At 36.2% G+C, this 18,847-nt stretch overlaps 1 protein-coding gene across 23 annotated transcripts in view; it reads left to right on the top strand.

Annotated features, from left to right (window-relative positions):
* Dscam1 (Down syndrome cell adhesion molecule 1) overlaps positions 1-18,847 on the top strand; it is a 77,753-nt gene that overhangs the window by 20,796 nt on the left and 38,110 nt on the right. For 7 of the 23 annotated variants that reach the window (XM_068776694.1, XM_068776707.1, XM_068776699.1 and 4 more), the window contains exons 5-13: positions 491-652; positions 4,380-4,529; positions 9,826-9,958; positions 11,191-11,339; positions 11,438-11,621; positions 12,050-12,153; positions 12,567-12,823; positions 13,068-13,225; positions 14,899-15,053. In XM_068776694.1, coding sequence (XP_068632795.1) covers positions 491-652; positions 4,380-4,529; positions 9,826-9,958; positions 11,191-11,339; positions 11,438-11,621; positions 12,050-12,153; positions 12,567-12,823; positions 13,068-13,225; positions 14,899-15,053 — 1,452 coding nt within the window. Of the gene's footprint in view, positions 1-490; positions 653-748; positions 911-2,057; positions 2,220-3,166; positions 3,347-3,527; positions 3,693-4,379; positions 4,530-5,250; positions 5,378-5,421; positions 5,546-6,368; positions 6,493-6,718; positions 6,843-8,478; positions 8,603-9,825; positions 9,959-11,190; positions 11,340-11,437; positions 11,622-12,049; positions 12,154-12,566; positions 12,824-13,067; positions 13,226-14,898; positions 15,054-16,678; positions 16,973-17,265; positions 17,554-18,847 lie in introns of those variants that run through there. The other 16 variants (XM_068776710.1, XM_068776709.1, XM_068776689.1 and 13 more) reach the window with 12 other exon arrangements.

Genomic DNA, 18,847 nt, shown 5'->3' with positions numbered 1-18,847 from the left:
AAGGAATACGTTATCAGGGGAAACAGCATAATTTTAAAGTGCCAAGTCCCGTCCTTTGTAGCAGACTTTATCGAGGTTCTGTCTTGGCATACCGACATTAACGAAGACTTTTATCCCGGAGAAAATTATGGTTATTTCTTTTAAGTAAAACTTATGAAAATGATCTTCCTTGCATCCCACTCCGTTCTATTCATTGGATAACAAACGAAAAAGATTTCCACAGTGGTTAACCAAGCATACGAGTCAGAAGTCAACAATGAATATGTGATTCGGGGTAATTCAGCTATTCTCAAGTGCTCAATACCGTCCTTCGTCGCCGACTTTGTGACTGTGGTCTCATGGCAAGATGAATCCGACAACGTTTTCACTGCTACCGAAAATAAAGAAAGCAACGGTACATAAATAAATGAAAAAAAATGTTAGAAAATTCCTACGTCCTTTATCTTTACTTACGGTCCTATTCCAATAAACAAAAAAATATTGATTACAGTTGTAACGCAGTATTATGAAGCTGAAGTTGTCTCTGAATACATTATACGGGGAAATGCTGCTGTTTTAAAATGCAATATCCCTTCTTTCGTTGTCGACTTTGTTAAAGTAGAAGCCTGGGTTTCCTCGGATGGAGACGAATATTTACTAACGAATGACACGGGTGGGATTTGCCAGCTCTTGTATCTTACCCATTGTCCACAATAACCCAATCCTGTCGTGTATTGTTTTACAAATAGTCGTGGCGTCTGTTTTACAGTTGTAAATCAGTTTTATGAAGCTGAGATTCTAACAGAATACGTGATACGCGGAAATGCTGCTGTCCTAAAATGTTCAATCCCGTCATTTGTTTCGGACTTTGTCAAGGTGGAAGCATGGATTGATGAAGAAGGGACATTGATAAATTATTCTGAAGACATCGGTAACAATGGCTTCGATAAATAATAAAAATGCAAACTCCAAATTAGTGTTACTCCCGTCACTTCTTCCTTTCATACCCAATCACACTACTAATTGATATTCTTCAGTTGTGTCACAGTACTACGTGACCGAAGCCGAAAACGAGTACGTGATTAGAGGGAATGCTGCCATTGTTCGATGCAAGATTCCATCTTTTGTAAGCGACTTTGTACACTTGGAAGCTTGGATTATGGACGACGGACTTATACTGACAATGAATAACACTAACAATGGGGATGGTACGAAGTGTACCAGGAAATTTATTATCCTCCTTCCAGATGTCCTAAAATTTAATATCAGTTTTCTCAGCTATATTAATCGTATTTATTTTGGTAGTCGTGTCGCAGTCGTATGAGGTTGAAGCCTACAACGAATATGTAATCCGTGGTAATGCGGCTATTATGAGATGCGAAGTGCCAAGTTTTGTCTCGGATTTCGTTTACGTTGAAATGTGGACAGATAGCGACGGAGGCGTATATAATGTTGGAAACAATGAGGGTAAAACCTCATATTATGATTCCTTGTGATTCCCTTTTCCAATACATTCTTTTTTTTGGTTTACGCAGCTGTGCTACAAAACTACGAGGGTAGGGTAAACGATGAATTTGTTTTACGAGGCAACACCGCCATTCTTAAATGCATAGTGCCGTCATTTGTAGCAGACTTTGTTTACGTTGTTGCTTGGATTATGGATAACGAGACCGTTTTAGCTGAGGAAAATCAAAAAATTAATCCCGGTAGTACAAAATAAAAAGAAATTAATTACCTTACTTCCTTTCCACTTGAATAATTTTCTTTCGAGTTCCATAAAGAAGATTTCAATTTTCAGTTGTACATCAAAATTATGAACCTCGTGTTATTGACGAAGATGTCTTGCGTGGCAATTCAGCTATCGTGAAATGTACTATACCATCGTTCGTGGCTGATTATGTTCAAGTTGTGGAATGGGTAACTGACGATGAGTCTATCCCTGTTTTTTCGTTGAGTCGCTCGGAGAGCAATTATGGTAATAGAGAGCGCCCGTCCGACCTCAATTGTTCCTATCCGCTCTCCACAAAACCCCTGAGACCTGTTGTAATACTATTGTTACAAAGCATATAACATTTCAGCTGTCAACCAATTCTACGAATCTCAAGTTTACGATATCTATGTGATACGCGGTAATGCTGCCGTGTTCAAATGCCATATCCCTTCGTTTGTATCTGATCATGTTTATATAATATCTTGGCATGATTCTGAAGAAGGAGAGTTCCTTAGTGACGAAAACTATGGTATATAATTACATATTGGTTTGCATCAACTAGTGTATCCTCCAGTTTATCCTTTTCCAATTAATGTTTATGCTTCTCTTGATTGTTTCTACGTTACAGTCGTCTCTCAAGTTTATACGGTTAATTTAGTTGAAGAGAATGTATTGCGAGGAAATTCGGCGATCTTTAAATGTCTTATCCCAAGTTTCGTAACAGAGTATGTGTCGGTAGCTTCTTGGATTATATCTGAAGATGACATTGAAAAAGAAATTAAAATTACTGACAATGAAGAGGGTATTTCCTATTTAAAATTATTTTGTTCCTCTGTCCCTGAAATCCTTGTAAATTTTCCTTAGAATCTGATAGATGTTTATGCATTTTTATTACAGTTGTATCACAGGCATATACAGTAAATTTAATGGAAGAAAGTGTTTTACGAGGAAATGCCGTAGTTCTAAAGTGTCATATTTCCACTTTTGTTACTGAGTATGTAAGTGTTTCTTCTTGGATTATTTCTGAGGGAGACACTGATACCTTGGAGATTAAATCTGAACCGAATGAATTTACGGGTATTTCAGTTTTTGGATTACTGTTACTTATTTCCCACACATCCCGTTTTCCTAGAATTAAGAGTTTAAAAGTTTCAATTCATTAGTATCATAATGTTATCATGTTTTTACAGTTGTATCTCAAGCTTATACAGTTAATTTAATGGAAGAAAACGTACTGCGTGGTAATTCTGCAATAGTGAAATGTCATATACCTAGCTTTGTCGCGGAGTACGTAACCGTGTCTTCTTGGATTATCTCAGAAAGTAACATCGATGAACTTGATATCAGTGTTATAGATCATTCAAATTTAGGTATACTAGCATTGTAAAGCCAAGATTCCATCCTCCTGTACCTTAAACAAATAATTGACAGAAATCATGGACTTGTTTTCATTTGAATGTATTTCTTATTTTCTAGTTGTTTCTCAAGCATACACTGTAAACCTCTGGGAAGAAAATGTTTTGCGTGGTAATGCTGCTATCTTGAAGTGTCATGTGCCAAGTTTTGTCAGCGAGTATGTTACTGTAACATCTTGGATAGTATCTGAAGGAGATACTGATGAAATGGATATACATTTAGATTCTCAATTAAGTTTAGGTATCAAAAAATAGGTTCGGTTCCTTCTCAAATCCTTATTCATAACAAACCATTTAATTTTCTAGTTCCTTTGTTAGTACACAGGTCAACATTTTTAAAATTGCCTCTTATTATTTATTGGTCTTCACTCTTAATAAATATTCATAAAATTATTCCATGACTTTTACAGTCGTGTCTCAGGCCTATGATGTTAAGTTCTGGGAAGAGTATGTATTGCGAGGCAACGCTGCTATTTTAAAATGTCAAATCCCAAGTTTCGTCGCAGAATATGTATCCGTAATTTCGTGGATAATTTTGGAAGATGAGAATGAACAAGAAATTAAAATGGTCGATTCTGAGAATCTGGGTATTTAACTTTTCTGAACAAATGTTCATCCTTTTATTTCCTCTCACGCATCCTATATCCCAGAAGTTTTGAATCTATTGAGTTTATGTTATTAATAATTGTATCTCTGTTCTGTGTATCGGTATTTGCTTGATGATCAAACTTTTTACATTTGTGAGTATATTCACTTTAGATTCCATTGTTGCAGTGGTTTCTCAAGCGTATGCTGTAAATTTAATGGAGGAATATGTCTTAAGAGGAAATGCTGCTATATTGAAATGTCATATACCCAGTTTTGTCTCAGAATATGTTACTGTCATCTCCTGGATTATCAGCGAGGACAAAGAAGAGTTAGAAATTAAACTTAAATCTAATGATAATTTTAACGGTATGATATATTTGATATGGTTGTTTACAGGTCTTCGAAATGGCTTTAAGCCATTTTGTTTTTAATATGGTCTTTATTTTTTAGGGATTTGTTCCTACATTGGGTTCCCTTGATACCACGGGCCTCACGGCCTACCTTAATCCTGCTTCCTCCTACCTTAGAATAATGCATGTCATTAAATTTATAAGTAAATCGCAACCTTATGTTGCGTTGCCTTTGAATTCTATTTATAATATTCTGATTTCAACTCAAATAAAATTCATTTTTACTTTTATTTGCTCTGCAAACTAGCTTCTATAGTTTTCTTTCTTTCTGTACAGATGGTAAATATTTAGTCCTTCCATCTGGTGAATTACACATTCGTGATGTCGGTCCCGAGGATGGATACAAATCATATCAATGTCGCACTAAACATAGACTGACTGGAGAAACTCGGCTATCTGCTACTAAAGGACGATTAGTTATTACCGGTAAGTTTTTTACACTTTGCTTTCGTGCCATAAATTCATTGCTTTTGTGAATATTTTTAAAAAGTGTACACCTTCAAAGTATTTTAAAAATAAAGTCTGATTCTTTTTGTACACAATGAATTCATGGCGCTTTTTGGTAATCTTAAAGTGGAAATAAATATTAATTGTATAGAAAATAAAAGTACAGGATAAAAGTTTTCAACTCCTTATTCAATTTTGTTTAAAATCAGTTTTTTTTTACTATTTGTGAATAAAAAATAGCATATATATTTATTTTCACTGCAAGATACTTAAATTATTAATGGATAAATGAAATATTTTCTTAATTATATTTCAAAATTTAAAGTTTATGATGTGGGATATAAAAGTAAAATATTTCATTCCGTTTTTTAATTTTTGTTTGAGGAAGGCAATGTAATCTATTTATGGTGCAATTATAAATGTTTAATTTTAATTACACCTAATTTTTAAATAATATACATGATAGGCATATAGCACAAAATAGATTAGGTTGTTTTAACTGAAAAGTGTTAACAAAAGCACCCGATGTTTGTTACTGCTTTTCATTAAGATTATGAATTTGCCTGAATGTTGGGATAGGGTATCCTGCAAAGCCTTGATGCATAGGAAATGGTAGGAATAGGTGAATAGATATTATAATATATTTCTCTTTATGTTTGTGGTCAAATCTCATAAATCCGCCTTCTCCCAACATGCGCAGAACCGGTGGGCCGTGTGCCACCGAAGTTTCCCAGTAGCACACAGATCACCAGCGGCTTCCTGTTTAGAGAATCTTCCTGCCTCGCTGTACTATGTCCTGCACAGGCATATCCTGCACCTATGTACCGGTAAGGCGAATTTTAGAGCTAAATTCAAATTGCATATTTCTCAGAACCGATAGGGCGCGTGCCACCTAAACTGTCAACAACCCAAGTGAGCATCACGTTCACAACTATGTTGGATTCGTCATTTACATTACTCTGCCCTGCGCAGGCCTTTCCTGTTCCCATATTCAGGTAATATTAAATTACCATATACTCTTTTTTTAAACCAATTTTTAGAGCCAGTCGGCCGTGTTCCCCCCAAGTTCTCAACGGTCTTAACTGGGACAATGTTCGACGTTAGGAAAGCTGCATCCTATGCGCTGCAGTGTCTTGCTCAAGCATTTCCTTCCCCATTATTCAGGTAAATTTACACACATAAAAATCTGGACGTTTCTATAGAGCCCGTTGGACGCGTACCGCCAAAATTTGCATCTGTAGTAATGGGGACGATGATCGGAGTCAAGACCAATGTATCGTTCGTATTACAGTGTCCCGCACAGGCGTTTCCCATCCCACTTTTCAGGTATATATTTATTGTTTTCCGTAAAAAAAAGTTACACAACTTCGTTACCTTTTTACCGATTTATATTTACCTAATGGTTTTTATTTTATCCCAAAACTATGAAAAAATTATCGCCTCAGGAAAGTCACGATTTTTCAATTTTGGTAGAAATTAAAGGTTTTTATTATGTGACGTGAAGGTTTTTCTTGTTCCAATGTTTAGGTAGATGTAATACCATTTGTCGAAAACTTTTTGTCGTACTAGCTTAGTAATGAAACCTATTTTGTACTTAAACACAAGTTTTCAAGATCGCATTAATGGAAAATATTTTACGTTTTATTTTGGTAAACAGAACCAATGGGAAAAGTGTCACCGAAATTTCCGTCGACGGAAACTGGCCGAAGCTTTACATTTTCATCTAAAAACTATGTGACAATGCTTTGTCCAGCTCAAGCGTTCCCTACCCCATTGTTCAGGTATTTCATTTTATACACATACATGTTATTTCTTTAGAGCCAGTGGGCCGCGTTTCACCAAAATTCCCTTCGATGGACAGTTCGAGAAGTTTCAGCGCCCTCCTTAACACAAGTTTGACACTATTATGTCCTGCTCAGGCCTTCCCAATTCCATTGTTCAGGTAATTTTTTTGGCAATGTTAGTAATTATTTCTTAAACGATTTATTCTTAGAGCCAGTGGGCCGCGTTTCACCAAAATTCCCTTCGATGGATAGTTCGAGAGGTTTCAGCGCCCTCCTTAACACAAGTTTGACACTATTATGTCCTGCTCAGGCCTTCCCAGTTCCATTGTTCAGGTAATTATTTTGTCAATGTTAGTAATTATTTCTTAAACGGTTTATTCTTAGAGCCGGTGGGTCGAGTATCGCCAAAATTTACGACTAGTGACAAAAGTCGTGCCTTCGATTCAAAAGAAGACGATAACGTCACACTCTTGTGCCCTGCGCAAGCATACCCTGCCCCAGCTTACAGGTATAATAAAATCCATATAAGATTTTTATACCTTTCATTTCTTCTTCTTTAGAACCTATGGGCAGTGCCGCTCCGAAAGTAGCGAGTAAAATGATCGATATATCGGAAGTATCATTAAATGATACGAGCACGTTGCTTTGCATGGCGCAAGCCTTCCCTGTACCAATATTCAGGTAAATGCTCTCTAATAAATTGATAAAAAATCTTCTCATTAAAATTTTTATTACATGCTCATCTAGAACCAGTAGGAAGAGTTCCTCCGAAGTTTCCGACTGTGGATAATGTTAGAGGGTTCGATACTTATGTCGATACTAGTGTAACATTGCTGTGTCCCGCACAAGCCTTCCCGGTTCCTCTCTCAAGGTAAATATTGCAAACGATCCAGTGATTAATGTCAATATTTCCTTTTAGAACCAATAAATAGTGCCCCACCGAAAGTTCCCACGAAAGTCATTGAATTTGTCGACTTCACAACCGACTCCAGTGTTACATTACTTTGTTTGGCACAAGCTTTTCCAGTTCCGGTGATTAGGTGAGTTGTCGTATCGTGAATTCTACAATCTGCGTTTAAAACCTATAATAATATCCTAGAACGATTGTTGGTGTTGTTCGCCTAGCCCGGTTAGTAACATCTTTTTGTCTTTCTAGAACCTATCGGCTCCAAAAGTCCTTCGTTTGCAAGCGGATCAAAACTTGCCTGGTTTGAAATATATAATAGACAGGATTTCGCTCTTTTATGTCCAGCACAAGGGTTCCCTGTACCGGTATTTAGGTGAGAACTTTAATGTCACATTTGTTAATAAATTATCAATAAACTTTCAGAACCTATCGGGTCAAAATCACCAGCGTTTTCAACCGATGACAAGTTAGCATGGTTTATAAGAAATGTAGGACAAAGTTTAGCATTGTTGTGTCGGGCTCAGGGATATCCTATTCCTATATACAGGTATTCTTTCAAACTATCTAAATTCCAAATTATGTTTATATTTTAGAACCCATCGGAACAAAGTCGCCCGCTTTTTCAACTGATAATAAATTTTCTTGGTACCTAAGGACTGCCAATCAAAGCTTAAATATAGTTTGCCCAGCTCAAGGCTTCCCCGTTCCAATATTCAGGTGAATAAACGAACCTATTTTTATTTATAGAACCTGTTGGCTCTAAATCGCCTACATTCTCTAACGATGTTCAATTTTCCGGCATAACTCGTAAAACCGGTCAGGATTTTGCTCTTTTATGCCAGGCGCAAGCGTATCCTATTCCAATATTCAGGTAAGATATTTATTATACTTACAATTAGTTCACTTGTAATTGTCACAGAACCCATCGGTTCGAAGGCGCCGTCGTTTTCGTTGGAATATAAGAGCACCACGCTCACGAAAGCGACTGGACAGGCGATTGTTCTTTTATGTCAGGCACAAGCTCACCCGTCCCCTATGTTCAAGTGAGTGTGTAATATATATTTTTTTTAATTCAGAACCGGTAACGGCTAGAGCTCCATCTTTTCCAACAACCGCATCGTCTTACAATTATAATATTGGAGCTAATTCTGGTGGTTCAATGCTTTGTCAAGCGCAAGGTTACCCTCATCCTATGTTCAGGTAGGTTTGGCAAAGTAAAATTGTTTTCGTGTTTTAGAGCCTATTGGAGCGAAACCACCTTCGTTTTCCTCTGACTCCAAAGGCAGTATATTTGTGAGAGAATTTGGACAAAACTTCGCTTTACTGTGCCAGTGCCAGTCTTTTCCACTCCCTATTTTTAGGTAAGCAATACAGTACATTGAATATTATATTTCCTGTACAGAGCCTGTCGGTTCCAAGCCACCAACTTTTACTACAGACTATACATTGTCAGCGGTAACCAGATATAAGGAGCAAAGTTTTTCGATGATGTGCCAAGCTCAAGCATTCCCTATTCCAATTTTCAGGCAAGTGTTTTCACAAAAGCGCCCTTAAACTACTGAAATTTTGTTTCGTACTTAATTAATTCACTAGTATAATGTCGCTAATATATATACTTATGTGATATCGGTAATTTTTAATAAAATAAATTATAAATTACTCTGATAAGTGGTCAAATTATTTTTTAGATTTGTTACGTTTTAGAATTTCTTCTTTCGTGATTTTCCTCTGGTGATTAGTGCGTTTTTATTTATGTCCAATAGTGATTTCGATTTATTATTTTCAACAGAGCCAGTTGGGTCAAAGGCTCCTTCTTTCTCAACAGAGTCTGCGCTTTCATCTATAAAAAGGCACAGAAACCAAAGCTTTGCTTTATTGTGTCAAGCTCAAGGTTTCCCCGTCCCGATTTTCAGGCAAGTTGTGAAAATACTTTCTTTTTGTTATTTTGTCCAAAAAATGTTTTGTAGAACCGGTTGGCGCCAAATCTCCAACATTCTCCTCTGAGTCGATGGGAAGCATATTTAGAAAACGTGTCGAACAAGGGTTTGCTCTTCTATGTCAGGCTCAAAGTTTTCCTGCCCCTGTCTTCAGGCAAGTCTACTTTACTCTTAATTTCTAAAATTAACCAAAGGTTTGCACTACAGAATCGGTCGGATCGAAAGACCCTACTACTTTTGCGACGGACCCTCGTAGTACCACATTCATGAGAATAATCTATTATAGCTTTGGATTATTGTCAAGCGCTTGAGTTTCCTGTGCCAATATTCCGGCAAGTTGAGATTTACAATCATTTTTTATTAATCCTTCAAAGTTATTTCAAGTAGTTTCAAGTAGCAGCGCATCCGAAGACGTTGTTATTTTCTTGCAATGATTATTTAAATATGAACACTTATACAAGTTCATTGAAGATATGTATATACATTTCTTTAGAACCCATCGCAAGTGCAGCGCCAAGTATCACAGCAACACCAAAGGCTTCCGTATATTATGCACACCTTACTTCGATACCTCTCTTATGTCCGGCGCAAGGATATCCTATTCCAGTGTCAAGGTGCGTTTATTGAATTAAGTCCGTATATTACAGAACCGACTAATAAAATAGCTCCACGAAGCGATAAAAGCAGAAAATTTGAAGGCGGGGAAATTTTTTTAGCTTTTCAAACAGAGTCTGTTTTTCTCACTTGCGAGGTAGCCGGCTACCCAGCTCCTATATTTAGGTAAGTTGGAAATTCCTTTCCTCCGTCTTGCATCTTTACAAATTTCCTTTACGGTGTGATTTATATTTTGTGATCAGGGTCATGTGCTAGTTGTTTGCACTTGAATGGATGTACACGCGATAAGGGGTAATTTATGTATGTTAAATAGTCGTCTCTGTACTTACAGAACCTACCAATAAGATAGCGCCTAGGAAAGATACTACTAAACATTTCGAAGGTTGGGAGGTACTCTTCGTATCGCAACATGGTGTAGCATATCTGACATGTCAAATTGCTGCCTTTCCCGCACCTGTGTATAGGTGAGTGGTCGCGGTTATAGATGGTGATCATCGGTTTATCTTGCAGAGCCTTCGGGTAGGACTGGAGCGAAAGTAACCGGAGATGGCCTTAATCGTCACGTAGGTCGAAGCAATGAAACTCTTGCGCTCCTTTGTGAGGTCCAAGCGTTCCCTGCTCCTTTGATGAGGTACGGCCTCTGAGTGCCGGTCGGCCGCCTGTTTCACGCTTTCATTCATCACGTAGTCACACATGCCATCCAATGTATTGATATGCGTTGTTATTCCAGTCTATGGCGGCGGGCACCGCGTGACTTGAAGGCGTGATATACCGCGGCCGGCCGCGTGCTATGTTACGGTCCCCAGCCAAAGTAACGATTGAGCGGAGAGACACCTCCTGGTAAGTGGCAGGGTGTTCTTGTTTTCATTCAGACGCTTTAATCTTTACTTTGTGCTTCTCGTGTGTCATTGCTATATATTGCGTTGACCCATCTGGTTTACTACAGCTAATGTGCATTCTCAAGTTGTAACTTTAACCATTGTCGGTTTTGTTTTGTTATGCTCAATCTCACTTATTTTATCTCATGCTGGACCAGTACGTTATTGTTTTATTTTAACAAAATATATCCTTGTCTTTCGACTTTTTCAGTGATAGGAAGATTGATTGATTGGCAATAGTTAATTTACTCGTCATAATTGCAGCTAATGTTATGATCACGATTAAAATTTTAACATTCACTTTTGATACATTCTCTGTTTGACTCCTAAATAAACGATAATTACTCTTTTTTATATTTAAAAGGCTTTGACTCATTCTACCTTGATTATTTAATTATATGTAGTTTTTACATATTGTTTGTCAAAATATTAAGTATAAAATTCACATTAAGAACTGTAAAAACCTTCCAATGGCATGTAATTATTTGAAAAGATTGAACTTTTTCTCTTTTGTTACAGATGGTACAAGTTTATTGACGGCACAACAAGAAAACAACCCGTTGTACTGAACGATCGAGTAAAACAAGTCTCTGGAACTTTGATCATTAAAGAGGCTAAAGTTGAGGATTCTGGAAAATACTTATGTGTTGTAAATAATTCAGTTGGTGGTATGTTATATGCTTAAAATACCATAAGAAATATAAATCATAACCTTTATTACAATTTTCAAAATCTGTATATTAATGCACATCATTTTGTGTTTCAGGTGAATCTGTAGAAACTGTACTAACTGTAACTGCTCCTCTCAAAGCAACTGTCGAACCTGCCACACAAACTGTTGACTTTGGTAGACCCGCAGTTTTCACCTGCAGATATGAAGGCAACCCCGTTAAGACTATCACTTGGTTAAAGGATGGCAAGGACATGAAGCATCATGATGCCATTTTAAGGTCAATTTTATAATGTTTTCTGGATATATTTGAAAATTTCATATAACCTTGTACTAGAATAGATATAAAACAATATGATTTACATCTATTGTATTTGGATGTATTAATAGAATAATCATTATTCTTAGACTTATTGATAATACAATTTTATTACAGTGCATATTCTTAGATCCTGCTAATTATAATTTTTTCAATCTTTAGTATTATTTAAGGAAATCAAAAAAAAAAAAACAAATGTAAAAATATTCTAAACCTTTAGGTAAAAAAGTATTTGTTTTTGGTTACACACAATCCGGAGGCTGAAAATATTGAGTGGATTGCATTAATCTATATGAAAATATGATTTATTTAAACCGCTATCCATATAATATGTACATAATATTAATTTACAAAATAAATTTTAAAAAAGTTATATTTGTATGTTACAGGATTGAATCCGTAAAGAAAGAAGATAAAGGCATGTATCAATGTTTCATCAGAAATGACCAAGAAAGTGCCGGGGCCAGCGCTGAATTGAAACTTGGCGGACGATGTGAGTCATCTTTAATATGAACTCATCTTTCCAAACATTACACTTAATTAATAATTAGAATTACAATAATTGATTTAAAAGATAATAACCGTATCTAAAACGCAACGGATCCTTTATCATAAAAATCAAACGTTTTATCTAATTAATATTCCATTCAGTTGCGCTTTTGGTAATCATATTCATTGCTACTATGAATAAATCTATACTAATAATTATATTTATTTCTTTACTCCATATCACTGTTATTATCGTGGTCAATCTAATTATTCAACATATAATTAAGCTGTTCTTAAATCTTATGACCGATGATATGAAGAAAGAAAAGTTTTATGAATCTGATTGTTTGAAGTAGTGAGTCAATTTAGTTTTATTTTAGTTTCTAGAAATAAAGTTGACTTTATATTTCATTACAGTTGAACCTCCACAAATCCGTCACAGCTTCGGCGAACAGACCTTGAGATCCGGACCTTCTTTAAGACTTAAATGTGTTGCTTCTGGTAATCCCACCCCCGACATCGCCTGGCTTCTGGACGGAGAAAAATTGAGCAGTGGAGAACGTCTGCAGATTGGGCAATTCGTCACCGCCGATGGAAACGTTGAATCTCACCTGAATATCTCGTCGGTGCACACTAACGATGGCGGATTGTACTCTTGTATCGCGTCTAGTAAGGTAGCTAAGCATAAATACCATGTGCAAAGATGCCATTTTAAAATAATAATAAAATACTATTAACCATTTTCTTTACATTTGTTTTTAAAAACTAAATACCCTTATACGTTTGATAATTAATCAAAGTATTAAAAAATGTTGCAATAAAACACGGATTACGATCAGTGTCGCCGTGCTGTAGATTTGGTTACTGCTTTGATGCGTATAGTTATTATAATAATTCAGATTTTTTTTTAATTTCCAGGTTGGAAGTGCATCACATGCGGCCCGCGTGAACGTCTACGGTCTGCCCTACGTGCGTCCCATGAAGAAACGGCCAGTGGTTGCAGGAGATACGTTGATTGCTCACTGCCCCGTCGCTGGATACCCCATCGAGTCGATTGTTTGGGAAAGAGACAACCGGTTAGTTACACTTCTAGATAATCTTCAATACAAAATAACTTTTGCATTAAAATCATCTATATCAATAGCAATTGTGTTCTTGCAAAGTAATACCAGTAGGTGTGTTAATAATGTTACACAAGATAAACTTGTCAAAACTTAATAGCCTTAATGTAAAAAAATCTGATGATTTGTGGCGTATAGATGTTAAGCTACTGAAGTCTAATATATTACATATTGCACCTCGGTTAGTATTTATATTCAATATATGTGTTGATGAAGGTATATTCCCCGACATTATTAAAAATATTAAAGTAGTGTCGTTATTCAAAAGCGGAGAAAATAATGCTCCTAACAACCACAGACCTATACTTGTATTGCCATTACTAAGCAAATTGTTCAAAAAAAAATTTTCATCATCTTAATCAATTATGTAATCACTATTCTGATAACAACATTTTTCAAAATGCACGGTATCCTTAGTTTCTTGGCATAAATATTCAAAATTACTTAAATACAGCGATAGATACGGTATTAATACGAGGAATAAAAATAAGGGGGTACTCCTAGATTTATAAAATTAGAATCCTAGATAGATAAAACAATTTTAGATCTGATACTGGAGAAATTTAAAACCAATATTAAAAACATAATTGAAAAAATTATATTATTATATCCAAGAATACTGATGTTAATGCGTGGAATTAAATGTTGCTGGTGCTCAGATAGGAAGCTAATTATTGTCATTGTAAAATTACCTTGTAAAACTATATTTGTAAAAAGCAACTTTTTCTGTCGGCTCTTCTCAGCAGGATTGCCATTCTAGTCGGCGGTAGCTTCCTGTAGTGCTGACGATACCAACGTTTTATGTTGATTGACGATACAAAGTGTTTGTAACAATCTATTTGAATAAAGAATATTTTGATTTTGGTACAGCCATTCGAAAACCAACCGGCCACTTTGGAATCGTGGTCTGCTCGTGTGTTCCAGGGGTCGTCAACTCCCCGATCATTTTAAATAGAAACGTTACTGGAGTTTCTTCTTTGGTCTCCTTGTGTCGCAATGCTGAACGGGTATTTTCGACGACAGGCAGCGGAAATTCAGGTCCCCGTATTGAAGGCCGTTGGTTCTAGTCACTACAAGGAGGTTCCGCCTTAGCAATCCAAGAACTTGGCGGCGCTCCAATCCGGTGGAATTGTAGTATGTAAAGTTTCGAGACGAGGCTCCCTGATCTTCGCCATCTTAAAAGAAGTATAAGGTTACGCGTCCACTGCACCCTGGATGTTGTGTAAGACAGATCAAAGAACATATGCTTTATATTGTCATTGACAATTGATGTAAAAATTACGTGTTTAATTTTATGTTCGACAACTTTGACGGTGCTATATTATTTTTTTACAAATCACGTATTTCCAATAATACTTGATTTGTACACAAAACTATAGTGATGGCAGCTCGGACCTTAAGGTACTGGACTATAGACTGCGGACCTGAATGCGCAACGTACGTTATTGAAAAACGCTGAATGCACACCGCTGTTGATCAGTCCCGTTGAAAATCTAGGGGAGGCCTATCTATATAAAACGATGACATAAACATTTTATAAGGACTATATATATATATATATATATATATATATATATATATATATATATATACACACACACATATACATATAATATTGTTAATTTCAGCGTACTGCCGATTAACCGAAAACAGAAAGTCTTCCCCAACGGTACCCTGGTTATTGAAAACGTGGAACGTATGAGCGACCAAGCCACTTACACCTGCGTCGCCAAGAACTCACAAGGTTACACCGCCAAAGGCACTCTCGAGCTGCAAGTCATGGGTAAGCTAGATGTTGTTTTAGAACAAATGTACATTTTTCTCTACTAAATTTGCTCCAATATGCCGTTATTAATTTAAATCGTATAAAATATAAATTGCGACAATAATAAATAAATTTAAATCTGTTATTACAGATTTCGATGATATTTACACCAATATATCAAATTTTAAATAATTAATGAGGTAATTTGTAAAAATTTCATGTGATTAATGTGCTTCGATTTTTTCTCTTATTTAGTAAACAAAACTACTGTTTAAAATGACGTGTTCTTGTGTAATAAAAAGCACGAGTGGCTACGAGCAAATTTATGTGAGATTTAATGTAAGGGATATGTTACGTTTATGATTTTTAATAATCGATCGTATGTTTATACCAATGATGATCTTATTTAATTGTTAATTATCTAATAAATGTAAATAAATAAAATACAGGAATTTTTCACAAGCTGCATTAATAGTTCATAAGATCAGTTAAAGCAATTTCACCAGTATTAGTAATTTAATGTGACTTTCATATCTCTTACATACTGCATAACGAATTTATTTCTTTATAATGTCTGAAGAGTTTATTTCTACAAATAAAATTACGTTCACTGTCTTTCAACATACTTTGTTCTTTTATGTAAATCATAAGTAACTATGAATAATATTGTTTCTAATGTGTTTGAACTTAACTTTTCATGTTTAAATTCTACTCCGCCTAAATAGTAAGTGAAAGAAATTTTGTGTAAAATATTTTTTCTTCTGTATTTAAACCTAAGTTTCAGTATTTAAGTTCTACACTTGTCTCTTTATTTCAACAAGATTGCTATTTTATTTGTAGAAACCCCGAGGAATAATATTACACTTTCATAAATGAAAATGATCATCAAGTACTATCCAAATATTCTGTTAAATTGATCCTCGGGAGCTCTTCTTCTAAATAATGTCATAATTTAAAACCTAAGTACCGTTTCAGTACAAAGTATAGTTTAAATTTTTTCTACCCACACAACGTAAAATTCTATCAGACGATTTACACTATCGATAAATCATTGGCAATATTTATTCAATAGAAATATTATGACATTATTTAATTTGTTTTTACTAAAATTTCTATTTCAGATCTTTAGGTACATCTCGAAGATATAAAGTGATGCAAAATATTTTATCTAATGTTCCTAATAGAAAATGAAAGTTTACAAATAAGGTAGGACGAGTTTATGCCCGCCAAAGTTGGTCAATGTCTTATATCGAGTTTAATACAGTGCCGCCGCAAATCTTGCCTTTCGAGTTTGGCGACGAGCCCGCTAACGCTGGAGACCTGGTTTCGGTCACGTGTGCAGTAAAAAAAGGCGACCAGCCTCTCAATGGGCCTGGACCCTCAGCGGGCAAATACTACGTAGAATTAATGACCTAGGAGTCACCATAACCAGCATCGATAAAAAGCCCTCTATCCTTAATATCGATTCCGTGAGTGCGATAAACCGTGGGTTATACTACCGAGTGACAAGCAATCCGGCTGGCTCTGCTAATCACAGCGCTGTGCTCGAAGTGAACGGTACACACTCACCCAAACCGTGACGTTTGCTTTCCTTTTGTTTTTTGGTATTTCCTTCATCCTGTGAATAATCCACAATTTTGTAGTCCCGCCGCAAATCACTCCGTTTGAATTTGGGGAGGAAATACTTAATGAAGGCGAAACGGCTTCGGTGTCTTGTGTGATGAGTAAAGGTGACCTCCCCGTCACCTTTAAGTGGCTTTTCAATGGAGAGGAGATCAAACCGCTAAACTCTCTTAACATTGTCTTAACCACCATTAGCAAGAAAACTTCTATACTCAATATTGAGTCTGTTAATTACGCACATCGAGGCTCTTACACCTGTCAGTTAAAAAACACAGCCGGCGAGACCAACCATACCACCGCATTAAGCGTTAACGGTTAATAACAATTTTGTTTATTCATTTCAAGACTTTTATATTTTAAGCTTAATACATTCCTTTCCTGACCTTGCCTTAATAGAGAACCGCCCGGATTGTTGAAATGGAATGTCATATATAATTATGAATCTCTTGCCAATATGTTAAAAATTCTCGAAATTTCTATTTCTTAAATCTCCCTTTCGTAGTGTATATTATTCATCAGTTTCCTTGTCAATTGCAATTTTATTAATGTAATAATAATGTTCAGTAAGCCTGGTTATAGCAAAAATTTTTGTTTTTGTGTACATTAGTTTTACCACAAATACATCCGTTTACCTTTGGAGACGATCCAGCCAACGCAGGAGATACCGTCGGTGTTCAATGCATGGTGACCAAAGGTGACACTCCCATCACCATCGAATGGCATTTAAATGGAAAAGATTTAAAGGAAATTGCGGGAATAGTCGTCAACAAAGTCAGTCCTAAATCGAGTACACTTTCTATAGACCCGGTGTCTTTAATACACACAGGAGTGTACACATGTTTTGCAACTAACCAAGCTGGTCACGCCAATTATTCCACGGAGTTAGCCGTTAATGGTAAATGGGCTTACATTTCAACAAATTCAATTACATTTTCAGTTATAATACTCGATCCTCTTCCTTCCCCACCTTCGAGTATAGCCCTGTTGCTGTATTGTTTTTTATGAACGTTGTAGGCTGTCGAGAAATAACGGAGGCATTCATTTATTTGCAATTATTTATTTTGGCAACTGAACAGTTGTACCGCAGGTAACTCCATTCGATTTCGGAGAAGAAATTTTGAACGCGGGTGACACAGTGTCATTGACGTGCACAGTAGGAAAAGGGGATCTACCGATCAATATCCACTGGCAACTCAATAACGATACTTTAAATTCCGGAAACGGTATACTGATAAATAGAAACGGCAAGAGAATTTCAATTTTAAGTATTGAGAACGTGGAACATGATCACATCGGCAATTATACTTGCATCGCTGAAAACGAGGCTGGACGTAGTAGCCACAGTGCGCTGCTCAGCGTGAATGGTACACCTTTGAAATAGTCAATCTTGGTATTCATTTGTTAACAATTGTTTCGCTTTTCATTTGCACCTTTTAATTTATGTTCGTATTAATATGCGTAATATCTTTTTCCTAAAATATCCTAATGAAATAACAAGAAGAATAAGCAGAAATGCTTTTAAAGAGAAGTTTATGCTATACAGTTGCGCCGCAAATAATGCCTTTCGATTTCGGCATGGAACCAGTAAACGATCAGGAGATGCTCGTTGTTACCTGCACTGCTAGTAAAGGCGATTCTCCGCTCAATATTCAATGGTATTTTGATGGCCACATTATGAGCTCCGGTGCAAATGGCGTTGTACTTGCGACCTCCAAAAGAACTAGCCAGCTCACCATTGAGTCTGTTAGTCATCATAATCAAGGCAACTACACGTGCGTCGTCAAAAATCAAGCTGGCATTGTCAATCACACGGCAGAACTTTATGTCAACGGTATCGCATTTTGTTCTGTATTTTACCTTCATATTTTACTTATTTCCTGCCTCCCGCAGTCCCACCTCAAATAAAACCCTTCGATTTTGGTGAAGAACCCATCAATGCCCAAGAAATGGTTTTAGTCACATGTACCGTAAATAAAGGTGATCAACCCTTAACTATCGAGTGGTATTTCCAAGAGAAGCTCGTAAAATCAGATGATATTGGAATTAGTCTCATGAACACGAAGCGTTCCAGCCAACTCAGTATCGATTCAGTAAGCCATCAAAATCAAGGAAATTACACCTGTGCAGTGAAAAACGAAGCCGGCTCGGTGAATTTTACTGCTCAACTGTTCGTCAACGGTACCACCCTA

Source organism: Battus philenor, unplaced genomic scaffold (assembly GCF_028537555.1).
Source record: "Battus philenor isolate CCGP_79_NKW_IND1 unplaced genomic scaffold, ilBatPhil1.0.hap1 SCAF_12, whole genome shotgun sequence".
NCBI classification, from domain to species: Eukaryota; Metazoa; Arthropoda; class Insecta; order Lepidoptera; family Papilionidae; genus Battus; species Battus philenor.
The sequence above is the reverse complement of the archived record's forward strand: the minus strand, read 5'-3'. Positions and strand labels throughout refer to the sequence as shown.